The sequence below is a fragment of the Macrobrachium nipponense genome, chromosome 27 (genome assembly GCF_015104395.2).
Source record: "Macrobrachium nipponense isolate FS-2020 chromosome 27, ASM1510439v2, whole genome shotgun sequence".
Taxonomy (NCBI): domain Eukaryota; kingdom Metazoa; phylum Arthropoda; class Malacostraca; order Decapoda; family Palaemonidae; genus Macrobrachium; species Macrobrachium nipponense.
In genome coordinates this window covers 11,005,240-11,027,642 of record NC_087216.1, presented here as the reverse complement: position 1 = coordinate 11,027,642, position 22,403 = coordinate 11,005,240, and the positions used below count along the sequence as shown (strand labels likewise).

The 22,403-nt window shown below is 33.9% G+C and overlaps 1 protein-coding gene across 1 annotated transcript in view; it reads left to right on the top strand.

Annotated features, from left to right (window-relative positions):
- Window positions 1-22,403, top strand: part of LOC135200503 (pseudouridylate synthase RPUSD2-like) — a 258,696-nt gene that overhangs the window by 165,233 nt on the left and 71,060 nt on the right. The window contains exons 6-10 of the mRNA XM_064229153.1: window positions 5,817-5,925; window positions 12,121-12,232; window positions 15,570-15,760; window positions 16,721-16,924; window positions 18,780-18,971. Coding sequence (XP_064085223.1) covers window positions 5,817-5,925; window positions 12,121-12,232; window positions 15,570-15,760; window positions 16,721-16,924; window positions 18,780-18,971 — 808 coding nt within the window. The remainder of the gene's footprint in view (window positions 1-5,816; window positions 5,926-12,120; window positions 12,233-15,569; window positions 15,761-16,720; window positions 16,925-18,779; window positions 18,972-22,403) is intronic.

Below are 22,403 nucleotides of genomic sequence, written 5' to 3'. Positions count from 1 at the left end.
TTGCTTCTCAGACTAACTCCCAATGTGAGTATCTAATTCAGTGCAAAGCACATTTTTTTTGTATGTGATAATAAAGTCCCTGATTTTACCTCTGATGTTGTCAAAGCGCCTGGTTAGCACAGACTAGCACTACCAGCACACAATAGTCTCGTACTGTATCATGCCTCTTCTGTGATACTTTACAACTTTCTGATTTGTTCTGTTCTTATTTCTGTAGTTTAGTGAACATAAAACATGAAAATTCATTACTCATGATAGTTCTTACTGGCTGAGACTTCAGAGAGGAGTTTTTTTTTTTTTTTTTAACTATTATGCTACAGGTTAAAATGCTAATATATTACTCCACCCATAATGCTAGGAATTTTCTTGTTAATAAAGAACAGATTTTTGTTAGGTGCAGTATAGTGATGACAATGGAAAGAAGAAAAAGTTAACTACTACTAATGCTAAAATAAAAGCTTTTATAAACTTTGACAACCACAGAAACATTATTGAAAAATTATGTGCCAACTTTTCATTCAGTATTCTATTGAATTTCATATACTAGTTTCCAGTGGTTCATTGCAATAAAACTAGTTTCTGATTTTGGTGTAATGTAATGTCATTTTATAATTTACTGCAATAGAAGTTTATGCATCAGACATCCAAAGTTCAACTCAGTGAGCAGCAATGACATGGTTCCTTCTCTCTGGAATCCCAGCTATAGATGACAGCCATCATCAGTAGCATGAACCCCATTCCTGTTTTTCAAACTAGCCAGTCAGTCTTATTTTCGCATTTCTTCAACCTCGAATCATACCACTTACACCTACTCTCACATTCCAATCAGTTTGTTGTAAGTTCCTTCTGGCTTGGTCCTTTGTAGTTTGCTTCGTGATTTATCCATCTCTTCTTCCTATCCTTATCTTTCCACACCCAGTCACATGTATTGATTGTAATTTTTTTTTATTTGAGGCAATAATTGCTAATATATTACAGCATAAGTCTTTTTAATTATAAATTATTGAATGTTTTGCACCACCAATGGCCACTTCATCTCTCATGAAGATATTAGTACTGTATTGCAGTGCCTTATTTTCATGAAACACCTATACATATATTATTTGTTCTTTCTCGGTTAACACTATCTTATGCCGACAGATATTTTCTTCTAGTTGGGTTTTTATGAAGGTTATAATTTTTATGTATGAGTTACTGATTTTGAATGCTGTGTACTTGTCTGTAATACACTTTGATTACAAAAGACACCTTTCTTTTGTGAAGTTTATTTTTAAGAATATTGTAGGGTCGTCCACTTGGACATCAGATGGGAAACAACTGATTTTTATTAGTACGTAGTGTACAGCCAATTAACTCCAGTTTTGCCAATTTTGACTTCATATCTGGTGCTGTAGAGTGTGGGTATTTATGTTTCTATGCTATTGAGAACTGTGTAGATTCATATGTCCCATGTGTGATTTCATTTGTAGGATAATAATTCATTTAATATTTAAGTGTTATGTTACATAAATATAGTTTCCTTCAATTCACCATATTTCTTAGCATATTCTTTGTCAATACACAGCTAGCTTGAGAATCATCATCATCATTTCATTTGTCAAATGAAATATATGTAAACTAAGTATATAAAGTCATTGCTGACATGAAAAATGTGTAGGATTCAAGTGCTGAAAATAGTAGTCTCATTTCCTAAGGTCTATTTTTATTCAAGTTAAATTAGTTTAAGATGCAGGTATGTACAGCAATTTGGTTGTATCAGAGCATGATTATTTAGGTTCATCATTATAAAAAAAAAGTTTACACCATATAACAAGATAAAATTTTTTTAAACACTTCAAAATAGTTTATGTTAGCAGAATAATTTTATGTTTGTAGTTACTTGTAAGCTAGAGCAGAGCTACTATAAATGTGTATTCAAAAGGATTACACATCAAGGGAAATGCCTTACAAAAGGATGGCTTACTTTTGTTAGTTATGTAGTTAAGCAACTGCTGTTGGATATGGATACTATATATACATTATTAAGAGTGGTATGGCTTACTGTCTGTCTTGTGATAGACTGTCTTAGAGGATATTTGTTTATTTGTGCAAATCCATGGTTTACATATCCCTAACCATTTAGGTTCAAGGTGGCACAGGCCAGATAATACAGTAATTGATGTTGCTTGTTTAATGGTTTAATGGTCTAAACACTTGGTGCCAGGTACTGTAAGAACTATTTTGCAAATGTCAGTAACAGGTAAGTACTGTAGGCCTTCCACTGTGTGGGTTTAATTTTGTTACTGAATGGGTTTCCCTGTTGATGGTCATATTGTTTTCTTATGCTCATGGACTTTCATCCTTAAATAAAAGTAAATTTCAGTTTGCGTCATTTTAGGGTGTTCATTCAAGCACAATTCTCTTTTGAATTGATATACAGGCAGTCCATGGTTATTGGCAATCTGGTTTTATGGGGCTTATCTAGTGCCGATGATAAGAGTATTGGCACCTGATCCATACCTAACCTAACAGAGGCACCAAAATCTGATTATCGAGGCCGATAAGCACCAAAAATTGGATTTCGTATGCCCTGGTTTTCGTACGATTTGATTTTTGTCAACTTTTTACAACAAAATTTTGATATGGGTTTCATACATTTCCTTAGAATTTGTACACCTGGAAACACTCCTTCCAGAGCCCACCTCGCAATTGGGCTGTACCGAGCACCCAAACAAAGCACCCCACGTTCTCTCGTGATCCATTATGCTTTTGTGTTCATTGTTTTGTGTGTGTGTGTGTGTGTGTGTGTGTGCAGCTGCTAAATAAGCCATCATGAGGACAAAGAAAGTTCCAAGTGGCAGCCCTTCTGTAAAAAAGGCAAGAAACACTAGAATTTAAGATAAGACTTGTAGTAAAGTGTTGGATGTGATATGTGAAAAGGCAATCAAGTTGTATGCCTATCTCAGTAAGAAAATGCCTACAAGAGGTGCTGTTAGTGGATTTAAGGTCAGCAGAGGCTGGTTTGAGAAATTAAAAAGTGAACGGGCATACATAATGTGTCTACTTAAGTGGTTAAGGACATGTTTGCAAAGCGTGGAGTAATGTAAGAAATTTTTTGGAGAATTATCATCCCAACAATGATGCTATAATCCTTGTCTCCAACGTATTTAATGACAATGCCTTGTTTCACTTGAGGCAAATTTTAAAGATGCAAGAAACAAATGTCTCTGGACAGTTTTGTTTGGCGACAAGGGTCCAGTGACTCACAAGCTGGTTCTACTGCCAGCAAAAAAAACAAAGATAAGTAACCCCAGGTAGGTCCTTGATACCAGTAAAAACCGAAGAGGAGAGGTAACCCTAGATAGGTCCTTGATACCTGAAGGTCTTCTGGAAGGGGATTCCCTTCCAAATTATAACCTCTATTCTTTCATCACACCTCCTCTCCATCTTCCTTATGCTGAGAGTTTTCCATAAAGGTAAGAGTGATGTTCAATGTTTATTTATCCATGTCATTAGTCATTTATATTTATTTCTCATTGTTTTCTGTATGTAAAACTGTATTTTTTATAAAATATATTTTTTTTCTTGTTTTTGGATGTCTGGAACGCATTAATTTGATTTACATTATTCCTCATAGGAATTATTGTTTTGGACTTCGTGAGACATTCTGGAATGGATTACTGTGTCTGAAAACCGAGGTTCCACTGTAGTCTCTGTTTATATGTTGATTCAGTAGCTTTGTATAATGTAATTGTTTAATGAAGGAAGAAATTCTTAGGAAAGGTATCCAGTAAGAGTAAGATGAGCTGTTCCAGAAATTTTTTTTGAAATATAGTTCAAAACCAGTTATGGAGAAAATAGTGTCATATTTCTTCAGCTTCCTTATGGTGGCTCACATTTGACAGAAACATGCAAGGCCATGAGACATATTTAAAGCTGTCCTCTCTAGGGACTGATGATATTTTGATACATATTATGATTGCTGTGAATTTTTGGTAGAATTTGGAACTTCTTTCTGGTGATAGAGCATCAGATTTTGTAGCAGTCTTTGAGAAACTGAGGGAGATTCAGTGATGTCGATGGTGTATGAGGAAAGTAAGATGTTGATTTTTGGTGGCTGAAAGTTTGTAGGTGGATAAAAATTTACTGTTTTAGCAGAGAAATCTCTTAATGATAGAATGAGGACAACACTGAGCGTGAGATATTATCATGACAAGATGTAAATGACTAACATCATTAACATCATTATACGTAGTAGTCTTGATGACATGTCTACAAGAGTTGAGAGGCAGGCTAACAACATCGTAGACCCAAAATGCCCTTTTGCTGTACTTCATGGAACTTGGGACAGTGATGACTATAAATGTAAACTGAATGCCTTAACTTTAAAAATGAACAGCAAACATCGACAACTATTGCTTGCATTTTAGTAGGCTTTTCAAGGGAAATTAAATGAGAGTACATATTGTAGAATGACTAGTTGATAAGTTTCAGACTGAAGTTGCTCTTAATCATTCCACAATTTGATGGTGTTATGATTAATTCTTGGATAAGCAGTACTATTGTGATAAATTCTTAGATAAGGGCAGTGGAGGTTGTTTTGTTTGTTATGGTACCTACACAGTCTGGGTTTTACTTACCTGTTACTGAGGCTTCTACGCACCTTTAGTCACCTTGTGCCGAGACCACATGGTTAAACAAGTACCATAATTTCTATTTTTGATAGTCAGTTTTAATGTATGTATTTAGTCTGAGATGGAGGAATAGTGAGAAAAAGTTGTATATAAAGTATAGAAGTCAATAAACTTCAAATTATATAACATTTAAGATAGTTTTTAAGTGATATGTAACAAAGACAGAGTCAGTGAACTAATGATTTATGTGTAGATCAATAGGCAGGGAAAACTTCTGCAGTAAATTATAGTCTGAAAGACTTTAACATGAATTTAATTTTGACATGACTTAAGATTTGAGACTACTTTTATATTTGGTGATGCCTACCCTAGCACCACAACAAGGTTTACTTCAGCTGTAAGAGCTGTGACAATACACCTCATAGCACCCCGAGTTGAAAATAAACTTTCAAATCACTGACTGTGTTTAGAAAGAGCTCTTGATCAGTTTGAGTGTTCAGTATCCCTGATAATTTACTCAGAGGATTCTTCAAATCTTCACGTTCCAATCAGTGACTTCCTAGAACCCTCCAACTGGTGGAGATTGGCTTTACAAACACACTCACTGTAGCCGAGTTTTCCTGGAGATAAACTAATATAGCTTTAGATATAAATCACATTACAAAATTGGTTAGATAATGTAGCATTTTTCCTATAAGTTCAGGAGCAACTATTTAATCTCTTGGAAAATGAGGCTTTGAATTATGATAACCAGGCTTTAACAACTAAAGGTTCTTACCCGCCAGTATTTTGGTTGTGACACTGCCACCTCCCCATAAGTAAGACTGGTGAGAGAGCTGGTTCTCTATATACACCACAGCATGGCAGTCATAGGCTACCATTCTTTACTGGTTAGAAAGCATAAGTGGTGAATCAGGCACAAGAAGAAATCATGGGTTAATTTATAGTTTTTTTTTTTTTTCATAGTCAACCTGCTTCACTACCTATTACAGGTTTACTGATAATCCTTTAATATCTTTGTTATTATTTTCAAACTGATGTTTTGTGTGTGTAATGACTGTTAAGAGAATGGTAGCCTAAGTCCCTGAGGCTGGTGTTGACGTGCCCGCGGGCTGTCGCCTGCTGTGGCTCTCGGCCTCCTCCTTGCCCTCCCCCCTTCTTACACACACTGATGGTGGTGACTGTTGTTGTCCTCGCGTCCAGGTCCACCCGTGCGGCCGCTATCGACACAACACTGTCGTCTTCATCCTGGCCAAGGAGTACAATCTCAAGAACCTCAGAACCATCCACCGCCTCGATAGACTCACGAGCGGTAAGTTGGCATCCCCTGTCCTTGCTTCCTTACTGTGTATCTTCCTTAAAATACCATTGCATCTCATTGCCAACCTGCCAAACTACCTTTATCCCTTTATCATTACCACACCTAGAGCACCACCACCACCACCACTACCACCACCACCATCCCATCCCATCCCACACATCCCAATAGTCATTGCTCCCTTGCCGATCACTTTTAAGCTTTTCTTGCTCGGGGATCATAGGAGATCTTTTATCAATCCCATACCTTTAGTTTTGATCAGACACTGAAGTTCTGTACAGTATAGAAAAGCAGGTAATAAAACCTCCCTCCTAACTGTCTTGTGTATGTTGTAAAGTTTTATCCTGTAGACTTAGATGTTTCCAGCACCAAAATTAAATGCATCGCTTAACCTGGCCCAAGATTGAGCCTAGACTTAGTGATTTGTGTACTAAAATAGTGTGGCACACTGTCATCAAGTTCACAAGGTTGTATTTACCATTTTCATACATTTTTCACATAGTTCTTTTGAATATGTCCTCATACATAACCCTTAAAACAAAATATGCTAAATTTTATAGGATAATATCCTGTCAAACAATTCACATATGGACACTTTCCTACTCTATTTTATTCTGCAGTGTGTCATGTTAGTTTCATTCATCAGTCATAGGAAATATAGCATGTGTATCATCTAAATACATACTTATATAATCTTGGTCGTTTTTATAAACATACACATAGGGGTTAATTTAGTTTAATACTCAAGCTAATCACCATTTCCTTTATATTGTATGATAGATTTTGCCATCATTCAACATCATTGTAAGACTACTACTAATTTTCATTATTTTATCTTCCTAGACCCTTTTTTAAATTTCTTTATGAGTTTGATAGTTATTCAATACTGAACTGATAGCTTTTGATATTTTCAGCTGGATTCTGTCCATGGTTAGAAGTTGAAATTTTGCTTGTTAATCTTTAATATGGTCAAAAGAGCACTTATATTACAAGTAAAGCAAGTATGGCACCTTGTTTAATGGTACTGGTTTAGATCCATATACGTACTAAAGTGCTAGACTATTATCTTTGCATGTTCTTTTCAGATATGTGTCATACAGGTATACAATAGAAATACATTAACTTGTGTTTCAGGTATTCCAAACTTCAGAACAAATTATAGATTAGCAAGTGTCTGAGATTGTTTTTTTAAAAAGTAAATTTTATTGTTTTAAATGGTACATATATGGGGTTGATTTTGATTTATAAATTATGCTTTATTTTAAAAACTTTGCTATTAACAGTGCTATACTGTAAAGGTACATTCACATTTTGATATTTTAAATTGACTTTTGATATTTAATTGCTGTGGTGGACTATGTTTTAGAATCTCCATGTTAATTTCACCTACGTATACATGTAACTTTGTTAAATGTCCTATATTTAACTAAGATGTCCTAAATCCTTAGATAATTGAAAATTTATATTGATATATTGAATGAAACCATAGTTGTATATCATTGATAAGTATAATTCTTTTAAGCATATCTGTTTATACATTTATCAAATGTTTTGCAGATAAATTAATTGTTCTCATTGGATAGTTTGTGGATATCATCCCTATCATTTTTTAAAGTATATCTGTGTACTTTTGAGTATAAGTAAAAATAGTAATGATGAAAGGGAATAGAAGATGGTTTGCAGATCTGCTACTTGTTCTCATTGGTTTATAAAATAAAAATTGGCACTATAAGATATTAAAAAAAATAGAAATTCTTGCTTAGTAGTTTCTTATTGTGCTGGAATACTTTACAGACAGGATTTGCTTATGGATTCATGAAAATTTCATTTTCGAGCCCTTTAAGGAAAGTTGAGGAAAGAGAGAGAGAAAAAAAAGTGAAATACATCATGGTTGACTATATGTACCTGCTCCAATTCAAAGCAAGCTTTTGAGGATGATTGAAGTGGGTTTTCTTAATGGAACTGAAACACTGAAAGCACTGTTGTAGTAAGTCATTTTGGAATGTGGTTTATAGAGATCTGAGATGAACAGAGATTCAGTTTGGAGACTCGGTGCATTAGAGTTTAGAAAAGGAAGTTGGGCCTAATTGGAGATGGTATTAATTTAACTGATTTTCATGATGCTTCGAGACTATCAGGCAAATTATCCAGACTATTTACATATAATGAAAAGTAGTGAATTTTAAAATAGTATGTAGTGAATTTTAAAATAGCTGATTTGTTGAAAATCATGACATGTAAAAATTTCCACAACTGATAATTCCTCTTTAAATAGATTTCAGATAAAAAAAACAGTCTCAGAAATATCTATAATTTTCTTATGAGAATAACTTTATTACAGTACTCAAATGTAATTGCTGTTTGTGTGTTTTGAAGTTTATGGTATCTAGGTATAAAGTTTAATGTAATTCTGTTGCAACTTTCATGGTATATGGTGACCATCTTGACCGTGTGATCAGTCTTAATTCTCTGTCTCTTTAAACCAGTTACAATGGACAATAAAGCTTAATAGTTTTTTCCTTTTGTGGGTATTTGTGTAGCAACCGCATATATGTTCATGAATGGTGTAGGACTTATTCAAGTTGTTAACTTTAAGGCTGTAGATGGATTGTCTGAATATTATAATGTAGAAATTGTAGTATGTTGCAGATACAGTAAGTGTTTAAATTTCATGTTGATTAATAATTCCATGTGTAGATTTCTTTAGAAACTCAGATGCATATATAATCAAAATGTTATTCCATTTTCAATGAATAGCAGTGCTGTAACAGTATCGGTGGCAAGTTTTATGATCATTGCATATAAAGTTGCAGTACTTCTTGTATTGCAGGACCATCTTACATATTTATGCAATCTTTATGATCTTTCTGGTGGAGCTATATTCTAAAACTATTCTTATTTTGTTGTTTTCAAAGCCTTTCCAACTTGCTTTGTTTTCTATGTGATATATCATAGTTGAATTTGTTTGCTCAATGTAATGGAGACCGATTTTGTAAAGGAACTACATGACTGTACCTGATATTCCTTCGTAGTTTATTTAATTTTACAAGGTAGTATTTCCTGTTAACCTTGCTTTCATCACAGTGCTTAATTTATTAAGTGATAGTCTCCTTCAACAAATATTGTCTTAAGTTTCTTATGCTGGACTTATAGGAAGTAAAAATATTCAAATTAATTACATGGTAATACACCCAGTTCTCAGTGACTCTTGTTTAATGACATTTCTTAGTAACAACTTACTACAGTACAACTGTATCATATATTTTTGGTGCAAACCTGGCAGGTTCAGAACAATGCTTTAGTTTCTTATGTGTTCTTTGAGTGTAAATGTCCTTTTCTATAATATTCCAATCCACATACTGTATACAGCAAAGTGCAGTATTTCTTTTATTGTCAGTACTCTTTTATAAAAATCACTTAATACAGTTAAAGTAATTAAAGTACATACTTTACTTCTCTTTTCCCATTATGCTGGACAAAACAGCATAAAAATGGAATAGTGCACCTTTTTTTACATTAAATCAATTAGTACGTATGCATTTCCTTCTGGACAATATTACTGATTAAATTGTTTCAGTACAGTATTTGTTCTTTAATTGAGGTGTTCACAATATTAAGTCTCTAGGGGCTGATTAGAAAAAAAAAAAAAATCGTGAGAAAAACGACTTTGTAAATTGGCATTTTCAAACGCATATCACCACCCTTGTTAGATAATGGGTTTTTCTACCACTTTGTAGTCTACATATGCAAATACGCTTTTCTATGGGTAAAGTAGGATATTTTTAGAAGACTTTGGAGCAAAAAAAAAAAAAAAAAAAGCGACTAGGAGGTCTAGGGACACTTAATATTGTGAACGCCTCAATTTATCTTCATGTCTTTTAAATGTCACAGCACAAAAGGTAGTAACAAAAAGAGGTGAGGGACAAGTAATGCTGGTCCTAAGATGCTTAAAGGTTATCTGTTGAAGGTTTTACATATATCAGATTAATCTTGTACTATACTGCTTTATTGTAGAATAAGATTTTGCACAATTTTATTTTAATTTTTGGACAAAATATAAACCAAAATATGTATTGTACAATACAAAGCTTAAATCAAGAGTGAGCCAAAAATCATAACAAAGGCAATTTAATTCAGGTTGTTCCATAAGCATTCTACATGTTGATACATTTTTTTGACAGTATCAAGTTGTTCTTGTAAGCACTAGCATTTGTATTAAAAAATATACAGTACTTTGAAATATCTAGATATAAACATTATTCATTTTTAACACAGCACTACAGTATTGCAGTTAAAATCCTTTTTTATGCATGCAGCATACCAAGTAGTTACATAGCTATAGTTTCTATCGCTATGTAGCTACTTGATAAGTATACACAAAATCTTATTTTATTATAAAAAGTCATTTTTATGGAAAGGAAACAAAATATATTTTTAGTTGTAGTCAATAAACTTAACTTATCTTTACCATACCTTTGCACATCGACTCCCTATGCATATAATACATGTGAATAAGGGAACTTAATTATTCATGAATCAAGTTTATTATCAAAGAAAAATCTAACACTACTTCAATTACAAATTTATTTATACAAGAGAACAAGACATCTGTATAGAATTTGTTCAGATACATAGGCTACAAAGTTGTGAGAGTGTGAGTATCAAAGACAGTTTATAGTATGTCTTTAAAAAAAGGAAAATAATCAATAATAAGAATTCATGGTAAAGATAGTACGTTTGTATGGATTCTGTAGAGCTGCGCTAGCATAGGATACCTACATTAGGGTAGTATATATATAGTATATATATATATATATTATATATAGTAAATTGTATGTATTATTTTTTAAAGTCTACTTCTTGAAGGATATAAAAAATCCAGTATGGTAGATTAAGTGAACTCTCAAATAATCTGCTTCATATAGAATAAGAGAAATTCAGTATGGTAGGTTAAAGGGTAAATTTCATATAGTCAGGGCAGACTTAGGGTACTCCAATTTTTTCATGACAATAATTTTCATGTAACAAGTGCATAATCTTCTTTGTCACCTATGTTGTCAAGTGAGAATTGGGTGTACTATTTATCTTTTAAGATTTCCTCAAAATTTTGAAAAATGCACTGGACTATCGGGTATTACCTCTGCATTAAGAGCTTAGTGTATACAGACAGGCGGCTTAAAAAATGAAATAAGCACCATTGCTTGGCTTGTTCACAAAAATATTTAACATCTCATTTACATAATACTCTGTTACTTATGCTATTTTACCACAAGTATACATTTCCCATAAATTTGTTACTTTATACATTTTTTTAACATTATCTCCAGTAATCACTTGGTTACTGTCATGGAAAAATATCAATACTACTATCATTGCTAAATAATCATTCAAGAATGTTTATGACCACAATACTTGGTACTGAAATAAGTTAGAGATAAAACAAAAACAGGTTACGTGTTCCTTGTTTTCCTTTGGAAAATCAGTATCTGCTACTATTGGTATGATGTGTTATATATATATATTGTGTAACTCCAAATAAAATTCATCTCTGTTTGGAGTTATAGAATGTAGACATTGCTTGCCATATACAGTCAAGACATTGAATTAGTCTCCAGTTCTGTGGCTAATGTTATTCAGGTGACAACCTACCATACAGTTATCTTCAATAATTCACTGCACAAGGGACTTATCCTCAACAATAGTCAATAAGTTCTTGAATGACTGAAGAAAACACATATTTCTGCAAGCACTGGAATTATTTCATTTAGGTTATTGTGTATCTGACAAGTTAAAATTATTATGAACAGCCAGGGCTTAAATTGTTAAAGTGACTACATATTGTCCTTAACCAAGAAAGGTGAAAGGTTCCTTTCCAGTTAATATTACATTCTCTTAGTGTATTTTTTTGGTGTTACAGAGAGTAGATTGTCTTTTTGTTACCACTGTTATGACCCCAGAAACAAACAGCTCATCAGATTCATAGTTTAAGTGTATGATAAAAATTGTTGGTATGCACATTTACCATAAATTTGCTTTGCCTATAGTGAGTCCAAATAAATCTAGTACAATACTTTAAGGAATATTTCATGAGAGTACTTCATTGGGTAGATGCAATCATTGCTGCCCTGCCCAAATATTGGTTCCTACATTATATACTTTCTTATATCTAAGTACAAAAGTTTCCTTTAGGCCTTTTGCTGTTTGGACGAACACCTAAAAAGGCCCGTGAAATGGAACAGCAGATACGAACCCGACAAGTGACAAAGGAGTATGTGTGTCGGGTAGAAGGAGAATTCCCCAGGTAGGAAACTGATACATTTTGTTATAAATTACTCTTGGTTTCCAGTGCAATGCATTTGTCATTATTGATTCAGTAAATCAAGTTGACTGCAACATGAAACTGTTAAGAAGGGTGGAGAAGATATTGTACTTACCAGGTTGTGCAATTATTTACTTTAGGAACAAGTCTTTCATTTTTATTGAAGAGTTATTCAGTTTTATGTACCAAGTAATAATTATCTGTTGTATACTAAGATTTTTTTAATTGCTTTATGCAGATACCGTGACCCTAACCTCATATTCTGAAATCCCAAACATTTTTTAAGACTTTACACTGTACTATTTAATTTCAGTGCATACTGTATTTGAAAACCAAATGACTTGTTTTCTTACCAGTGATAGGTAAAATGGTATTCTGTAATGGAATAAATAAGAAAAAGAAAATAACTTTCTAATTATTCAGGATCTTAAATAATAATTGGAAAGATCGCAGAAAATGCATTATGGATATACTAACATATGTGCAGTTACAGTAAAAGTAGCATGTTTTCTTTTTCTTTTTTACATTACCATTCTTTAACACTCGCATGGACGTAATTTATTACATAATTTTTCATAGAGTATTAGATATTTTACACTAGATTCTCTCAGAGTTAAAAGATATTGCAATTTTTACTTTAGTACGGTAGTCAAGTGTGATACTGTACATACATAGAAAACTGCAAGGTAACAAGCAGAGTGAGCCGTGGCTACAAAGAATCGGTACCCTACTGTATATCCAGTAGTTCATTTGTGGACTTTTGATACCTTAAACATCCCAGGAAACTGTTATGCATTAGTATTACAGTATTATATTGGGATGTCATGTATATTTTTTAACTATACTTTATTGTTGACCAGTAGCTCATAGTAATTGAGTTATTAAAACAGAGGTATAGCTTCAATTGGAAAAGCCATTAAAGAAAACTAGTCAAATTTGAATACTACTGAAAATTGTGCAACACTCCAGTACCAAATATGAAAATGTGACAGTAACCAGAATAATAGGGGAGAGTGTGTCAAGATAACATTTGTACATAATATGCTGCAAAAAAACTTAAACAAATACTGACAAAAACCCAAAAATGAAGTGACAGACCTACCTGCCTATCTTAAATTGAGAGGAAAAGTTATTAAATTAAGAGGAAAAATTACACTAAAAATACTGACATAAAGGATGGAGTTATCCCAGAGTTATGATGATAACTGAAATACTAGTTCTGCTCTAAAAGAACATCTCTGTTAATCCCTTATATATCAGAGTGAACATAAACAGGAAAGAATTTTTATAGTACGTTGGCAAAGAAAAAACAAGCCAGCCATGGCTGATGTCTACTTGGTAAAGGAGTTCTGTGTGGCTGTTAGAGAAGAGGAGGGACCTACAGCTCAGCAGATATTAACTATGGGTAAGAAATTATCAGACCACTATGTCATTGAAACAACAAAAATCTAGAGAAGGGCTGTGAGAACAAAAAGGAACACCTCTAAAAGTGCAAGTAGTTTTCTAGTTAAGAAAGGGAGGCCAATATTAAGCTTTACAAACAAAATAAAAGCAGCTAATTTTGATTAATTAAAATAAATTGCCTAACTGTTTGCATAGATTGGCATGAGTTGTTTAGAATTTCAAAAATAAATTTAGAGGATTTCAGTATTTTCTAACAGGTAATATTGCAAAAATTTCATGGGAAAGTAGAAGGAAGAGGAATAGAGATTGTACTGTGTTTTTGAGGCACCAAACTTGACTGGATAACAGGCTTCTCATTCACACATATACTCTAAAAATCGAAGGATGGATTTAGGATCGAGTCTGAACACCAAAGGATAACTTTGAGTGCATTTTACAAGGAGCAATAATAAGATAAGTGATTATCATGATATGTAAGGTATGACATGATTGACAGAGGAGTCCTTCAAAGCAGAACTAGAAGTATTTCCGTTAACATCATAAACTCTGGGAAAACTCACTCCTTTATGTCAGTATTTTTATATGTTTCATGCAAAGTGAAAAGGCTAGGCATTATATTAGTCCATGGTTGACATTTCACTCGGAAAATTTATCCTATAATCGTTTGGATTGTCAAAACAAATGACATGAGAATAGTCTCTTGGTTATTAAATATTTTGCTGAGGATTTACAATAGTATTGTCAAGTCCCTGACTTTTTTAAGGATGAGGAACTATATAATCAGTATTCAGAGGAGTTTGGTCAAATAGGTCTCAGTCTCGTCAGCCCAATGGTTATATATATCTATATCTATATATCTATATGTATATATATATATATATATATATATATATATATATATATATATATATATATATATATGTGTGTGTGTGTATATGTATATATATATGTATGTATATATGTATATATGTATATATATATATATATATAATATATATAGATATAGTATGTATTATGTATACATATATGCATGTATGTATGTATGTATATATACATCATGCTTTAGAGAAAAATTAAGAGTAGTGTAGATTTTTAGACTTTTGGTCACTAAAAAGATCTAGGAAATATAAAAAATTTAGGAAATTAAAAAAATAATAATAGTACTTTTTCTGTTTGTGATAACTAATACTGAATGTACTGCATATATAGTATACAGTGCATATACATATATAGTAAATATGAATACTTAATAGTCTACAACCAAAGTGAATAACAGTACTGCACATGTAAAGTATAGTGGAAGGGCAGAATGCACAATACACAATCTTATGTACAGTATTATAATTAGTATATTTATCTATACATCAAGATTGGTACCTTCTTCCACTATACAAGTTTTACAATAATTCTCTCAAAAGACTTGTGGTCTACAGTAATAATCTTCTGCACAGTACTGAGCCCAAAGAAAAATAGACCCTCTCCCTTTTATATTTAAAATTAGCTGGACTTGTTCTGTACGAATAGGGTTCCTGTTCTGAATAATAACAATGATAAAGCTATTGATAGCTAATTTATCAGAGAACTTTACTTAATTACTGGCATCTTATACCCTTTCCATAAGTTTTGTTTGGTTCTAGAAACTATTGCCTTAATGGAACAAAATCTAGATTCACATTTGATATTGCTATAGAAAAATTGTGGCTATGGTGCAGTTTCTGCTCTTTACCATTGTGGTTTGGTATTACACTTGACAAAACTTCTTTACTGAACTGTAATTTTACTTTGGGCACTACGTACTTTTATTGTCTTGTAATCTTACTACTGTTTGAGTGCCTTATGTTTACAGAAAAAAAACTTGTTGCTAAATTTGTACATACATGACACTGATACATATTTTACTTTTGACATTCCACAGGGAACACATTGAATGCAACGAACCTATTGAGGTTGTGAGTTACAAGATTGGAGTCTGTAAAGTCTCCCCAACTGGAAAAGAGTGCCGCACAGAGTTCCAGCGTCTATCATATAATGGGAAAACATCTGTAGTATTATGCCGACCTCACACAGGTCGCATGCATCAGATTCGAGTCCATCTCCAATACTTAGGTATTGTATGTTTATTTTGCATGGTTATAGCTATTTGGCAATACCCTGTAAAAGAAAACTGTTTGTAACTTAAACTTGTTAGGAATGTGAGTGTAAGTATTTATTATAACATATAAAAGTACTAATTAGTTGAATGGCTATTTCATTGCACAAAGAAAATTGGGAAGAATTCTTATTATGAGTTATTTTAACCATTCAAATGCCCAGAGCAAACAAAATGATCTAGTTTAACGTTTTGGGTGTCTAGGGGTGATGATGTACTGCTACTGGATCATTGCATATTCAGTCTAAGTGTAAACTTTAAACATACAATCCCATAACACTATTAAATTTTGTGACAAGAAATTTTCCCCATCAGTATTGAAGAAATTTTTTTTAAATGTAAGCAGTTATTTGAGAATAACACTGTGTACAGGAATATTAGATTTCTAAGTGGGGATTCGCCACCCTGTACAGTCAAAGCCTTCATATAGAAAACATTATTGCTATGAAAACAAATTTTTATTCAAGCTGTAATTTGTGTAAAACATTAACACGTGGTATAACCAAAAACGATGTTTTCAAAGACATTTTTCACTGCCAAGCCAGCAAATGAGGATCTTTCATCATTGTGTGTGTAGTAACTTGAGAATTTGGACTTTACATTTTACTAATTGCAAAATCAGTTAATTTTAGTTATAAATATGCTGTTGCCATATTGACAATCAAGATGCACAATTTGTAATGAGTGTGAGATGACTTGAGAATTATTTTGTTAGCAGTAAGGCAAGAATTTTTAGAGTTAACATGGTTTTGCCTCTAGTGAAAAACTGTTTCGAAAACTATAATACTGTACATACTGTAGTGTACTTATCTTTATAGCAAGTAAAAGTAAAGTATGTCTTTTAGTCTAATGTATATAATAGAAAGTATGTCTTTCAGTCTAAGAATATTTTATACTAAATACAAGCTTATTTCCAGGCTTCCCAATTGTAAATGATCCCCTCTACAACCACATGGTGTTTGGACCGAAAAAAGGAAAAGGTGGTATTGTGGGAAAAACAGATGAACAACTAATTCAAGACCTAATAAAAATTCACAATGCAGAAAACTGGTTAGGAATGGATGGGGATGCAGAATACTCAATGTTCAAGGGTCGTGACAAGACTGACAATGATGAAGAAGGTAAGTGATTGCTTTATTAACATTTAATTTTCAATTTTGAGGAAACAAGAAAAGATGCATACAATGTTATCTAAATACTGTATGGAAATTGTAGTAGAAAGATGAAATGGAATTGCATGAAGGGTTAGTAGCCTCATGTTATTTCAGGATTGCTGAATTATAAACACATTTTCAACATCAGTACCAAAATTCACGGACTTGTACAATTAGCTTTGTCTTCCTAAAATGTAATGGGAGCTGTTTGATAAAAGATTGACGGGAATTGAGGAAAAGAATAATAATTGTCAAAAATTTTACTTACGATAGGTATGGCATTTGGTAAGTTTGTTGTACTAGTTTATAGTTATAGGTGATTGATGTTCTACCACCACCATCCCCACAAACGAAACTGCATTTGGTCAGTACATAAATTGTTTTTACAGTACGTATTATAATAACTTACTTTAAAAACAACACCAGCTTACTACAGGTAACATGGGAAGCCTGGATTGCAAAATATAATTTATATATGTACCATCAAACTAACCCTTTTCATCAGTCTAGTACTAAATAGCCCTTGTCTGTATGTGTGCATGAATTGGTGTAGGAAGAGTAGGCATTTGATTTTTTTTAATTAAAATAAGCAAGAGGGAATGAATTATATCAAAATCTATACAAGAACAGATTGTATATTTCAGATTCCTGCTTGATCATCTGAAGACTTAACCAATAAAGTTTATTGCAGTTATGCTGTCCACCTGCTGGTTAGTGGGGGGGGGGGGGGGGGGGGGGGTGGGGGGGGGGGCTGTTAATCCTGGGTATAGGTCACAGTGGGGGGTTGTAATAGATTGAATACCAAAAGTGTCTGAAAACAAATCTTTTCATGCTTTAGAGAAGACAAATGTCAGCCATTGTTTTAGAGGAGGTAGGTTCTCCGCATTTGTCAAGGAAGATATAATAATCAAGATTATTACTTGGATTGATGAAAGCCAAATATTGTGAAACTCAGAATCAATGCGTGTCCCTGCCCCCAAATCATTCAGCAGCATAACCGTAACAAACTAGAATGGTCAGGTACTTTAGATGATCAAGTAGAAACCCAATATGAAAAATCTGTTCATGTAGAAACTTTGATAGTTTCATTCCCTCAGATGACAAAGACTGTAGTCCTCATAAATCTTATGGATTTTGGGTACATTTGAAAAACCATTTCCTCATTATTATTGTTTCTAGCTGATTGGAAAGGGAAAATGCTACAAGCCCAGGAGCTTGAGCAGGAAAAGTAGCCCAGTACATTGGCATTAATGTAATTAAAAAACTTTAGCCATGCCAGTGAGCTAAGTGCTTTCACAGGTCTGGCCCAACGATTTCTCTTTGTTAATAATAAAGTTTAGATTTTATTAAATTTTTAAAAAAATTTTACAACTGGGTTACTAATTGAAAATGATGATGATTCTGACAAAGGTTCTGTAATTTTTTTTTTTTTCCCAAAATTTAACATTAGTATGGGAGAGGTAAGAATAAACTAGTATTTGAGAAATAACGGAAAATAGGATAAAACAAGCTGTGAAATGAGATTCATGACCCTAGGCAATAAAAAAAAGCACTTTTGCCTGTTTGAACTTAAGAAGTGTCAACAATTCACTTCAACAAGCTTTAAAAACTAATATCCTTATCTAAATGTTGTGTTCCTATGTGGATACAAACACTATGCCTTTCATACATTTAGTATCCTACAATGCATACCACAATAATGTTGATTTATGCATGCATGCCATACTTTTATTTAGCAATTATTGTCATCCTATATACTATATACATAAATCTTTGGTTAAAAATTAAAAGTACCTCGATACTATTAACATTATTTTTTTAGGAGGCTCACAACGCAATACCCCAAGTCCTAAAGAAAAATCACCTGTTGGAATTGATGCACCCCGTGTCACCTCACCACCAGCCCTGATTGCATCAACGGGCTATTCATCCCTGAAGCCTGTCATTACCCATACCCCAGAAATTCAGTCATCTATGATTGGAGCAGAAATGTTAGCTCCAAAGACCTTAAATGGTAAGTGATTTCACAGTAAGTTGGAATATTATAGTGTAGGAATGTAAAGCGTAACTTAGTTATCTTTTCAAGACAACCAAATTAAAGATTATGACTAAAAGCCCATTGAATCCCTTTGTGTCTATATATTTTTTGCTTGTCATTTAATCTTGTGCAAGCACTGCATAAGTAGGTTGTCATGGGAATTAAGAATATGTCCCCATTGCTTTTACACTAAGGGTGATTAATTAAACCAAAATAAATGACAAATACCTGTTTGATCATTTGGACATTTTTTTCTCTATTTCAAAGCTTAACTGGGTGGTTTGATACATTTGCTTTATAAGTATCTTGGAAAATATAATTGTTGGTGAAGTTATAGTTTGCCCCTTAGTATGTATGACATAAAATGCTAAATATTTAATTTATTGATGCAGCAAATAATCTTGCAGATTTCTAAAAATTCCTTTTTTCACAATTTCATCCAAGAGGGATAGGTTAATTTTACATTTTACTAGAAAACTTTAATTCCATTTCAATATAAGCTTTTTTTGTTTTTGCCAGATGTTCCTTCTACTAGGTAGATGTGAAATGAGTTCTCTACACTGTTTTCTTAGCTACTATAGCTCCTCATCTCTGCCACAGATCCATGATATTCTGGACCTTCTTACTTTAGTTCTTCTTCACATAAGTATTTAAGGCATCAAAAATCTCCTAATAAATTTAAAATTTACAATCCTAAGAATCTTGTGGCCCATAGTATGTAGTTCACTCCTCCTCTTCTTATACAAACATCTATAGCCATTTTCCAGACTATAATTTTTCATTGTTCATATACAAAACAAACCTTCGGTCTTAACATTAGGATTTACTAGCGCCAAGCTGGAAACCGGCAGAATTAAAATTAAACTTGTGCGATCCAGGGACTATTGGCATCTATACCAGGTCATGGGGCATGTATACTACCCAGAATGCCCTCTGCGTCATGTGACCGACCCGGCGCAGATGGCAGGAAATATCAGACAGCCATCGGCAGCAGTATACCAAGGAAAATGGTCAGCATACTGTGATTGGTGTCGTAAAGGGAACTTGTCTCCACTCAGTACCACTATTCAGCAATTAGCAGACTTTCTGATATATCTCAGGACAGAAAGGCATATGTCTGTGTCTGCGATGAAGGGGTACAGGGCTGCTCTAGCCTCGGTCTTAAGCATGAAAGGCATGGACATTTCATCTTCATGGGAGTTGGCCATGTTGATGAAGAGCTTTGAGCACTCATGTTTGCCAAAGGAACTGAAAGCCCCAGATTGGGATCTGACCATGGTACTGAGTAGTCTGACAAAACCCCCCTACGAACCATTAAGGCAGTCCACTGATAGGAGCCTGACCCTGAAGACAGTTTTCTTATTGGCCCTAGCTTCAACCAAAAGGGTGGGGGAACTACATGGCCTGTCATATATTGTAAAGCACTCAAGAGGTTGGAAGTCAATGGCATTCGAGTTTGTGCCAGAATTCGTGGCCAAAACTCAAAACCCATCAATAGTGGACGGCAGATTTGACTTTTTCCATACCTTCTCTGGTAGATTTTGTAGATCATGACAAAGATGAGATGCTTCCGTGTCCCATCAGGGTAACAAGAGAGTACTTGAGGAGGACAAGGCACCTCAGGCTGGGGTGCAGGAGGTTGTTCGTAAGTACAGGACGGAACAAAAAGGAAGTGTCCAGGAATACAATATCGTTTTGGCTAAGAGAAACGATCAGGAATGCCTACATGACAGAAGACAGGGGGTCAGATAGCCAGGAGAGGGCTAGGGCTCATGACATTAGAGGCTTGAGTGATTCTTTGGCATTCAAGAAGAATGTGTCTGTGGAGAGAATTCTGAAAGCTGGTGTTTGGAAACGCCAAACGCCTTTCACTTCCTTTTATTTAAAAGACGTTGCCCAATAGATCCTTGGATACCCTTTTCTTGGTTGGGTCCAGTGGTGGCGGCCCAGCAAGTGGTATAGCTCATCCAGTACCCCTGGCGGGTCAGTTTGTGTCTAATCTAAGATGAAGGTATGAAAGAATGAATGGGATGACTGGTCTTTTTTCTTTACTACTTTCTTTCTACTCCTTTACCTACGGGCAGTATGAAGGAGAGTACCATCATGAGCTGGAACGGACTAGATGCAGGTGAGGTGGTCAGCCATACTGTAAAGTTATGTTAGAGTATAGTATACTTTTCAGTAGCAGCACACCCCTCTCGGTAATAAGGAAGGGAGGGGTGATGGTAGATCCAGATACAAGGGACAAGAGTGGTTTATGAGACTGGAGTGTCCTGTATTTTCCCATAGTTTATAAACCATGGCATGATACCAGCACCCAGTGAGGGAAACCAATAGATTTCCTTATATCTTTGGTTCAAGGGTTTATAGTCCATTCTCTTAGAATACTCCTAATATTCGGAAATGGATATAGGTGGCAAACTCCCAGTCAGTTAGAGACTTACCTCCCTCCAATAAGTAAGTCTATCCTAATGTTAAGACCGAAGGTTTGTTTCGTATATGAACAAATGACAAATTTGTAACTAATTTGTATTTTTCATAACTAACAAACCTGAGGTCTTAACAGTTAAAGGCCCACTTTGAACCACCCCTCTAGCAGTCCAACTGGGTTAGAAGTATAACTGGCGGGTCGGTCACACAACGCCGAGGGCATTCTGGGTATACATGCCCTATGACCTGGTATAGATGCCAATAGTCTCTGGATTGCACAAGTTTATTTTAATTCTACCGGTTTCCAGCTTGGCGCTTGTAAATCCTAATGTTAAGACCTCAGGTTTGTTAGTTATGAAAAATACAAATTAGTTACAAATTTGTCATTTTGCTCCCTTTTCAGTGGTAAGTAAGGTTTGCTTTGCTTGCACTCGTTTTCAGTCCTTATTTCACCCATTCCACTCTTTCATTTTTTAAATATTTAAGATTTTGGGTATGTATATGAATATCTTGAAAGTCTTCCATTTAGGTTAACAGACCAGAATAAGTGTTTAGCCACTTGCCAGAGGGATAGGGAGGTTAAAAAAAATTACCTCAGAATAAATTTGAAAGAAAAAATATATTTGTCTTATAACATATAATAGAATAGTCTGAATGTTAGTAGATTATAAAAATATCCATGTATAAATTTTCCTTGTAAAATTCCATAAGAGATTTTTCAAATACTGGCTTGGGCCTTGGGATATCTTGAATTTGAGTTCCTGCATTGTCTTTTCAGTTTTGCAAATTAGCAAAGTAAATGACATCTCAAGTTTTGACATTGGAAGTAAAAGGGGGGGAACCTATAGATTACATTGTGTTTACAATTAAATCATTTTTATACAAACCATTTAATTGTACAGTAGCCTTTAAATGTTCAGAACACATCCAATTACATGAGGAAAATATTTCAAAGAAAATTATTCCAACTCTTGATTA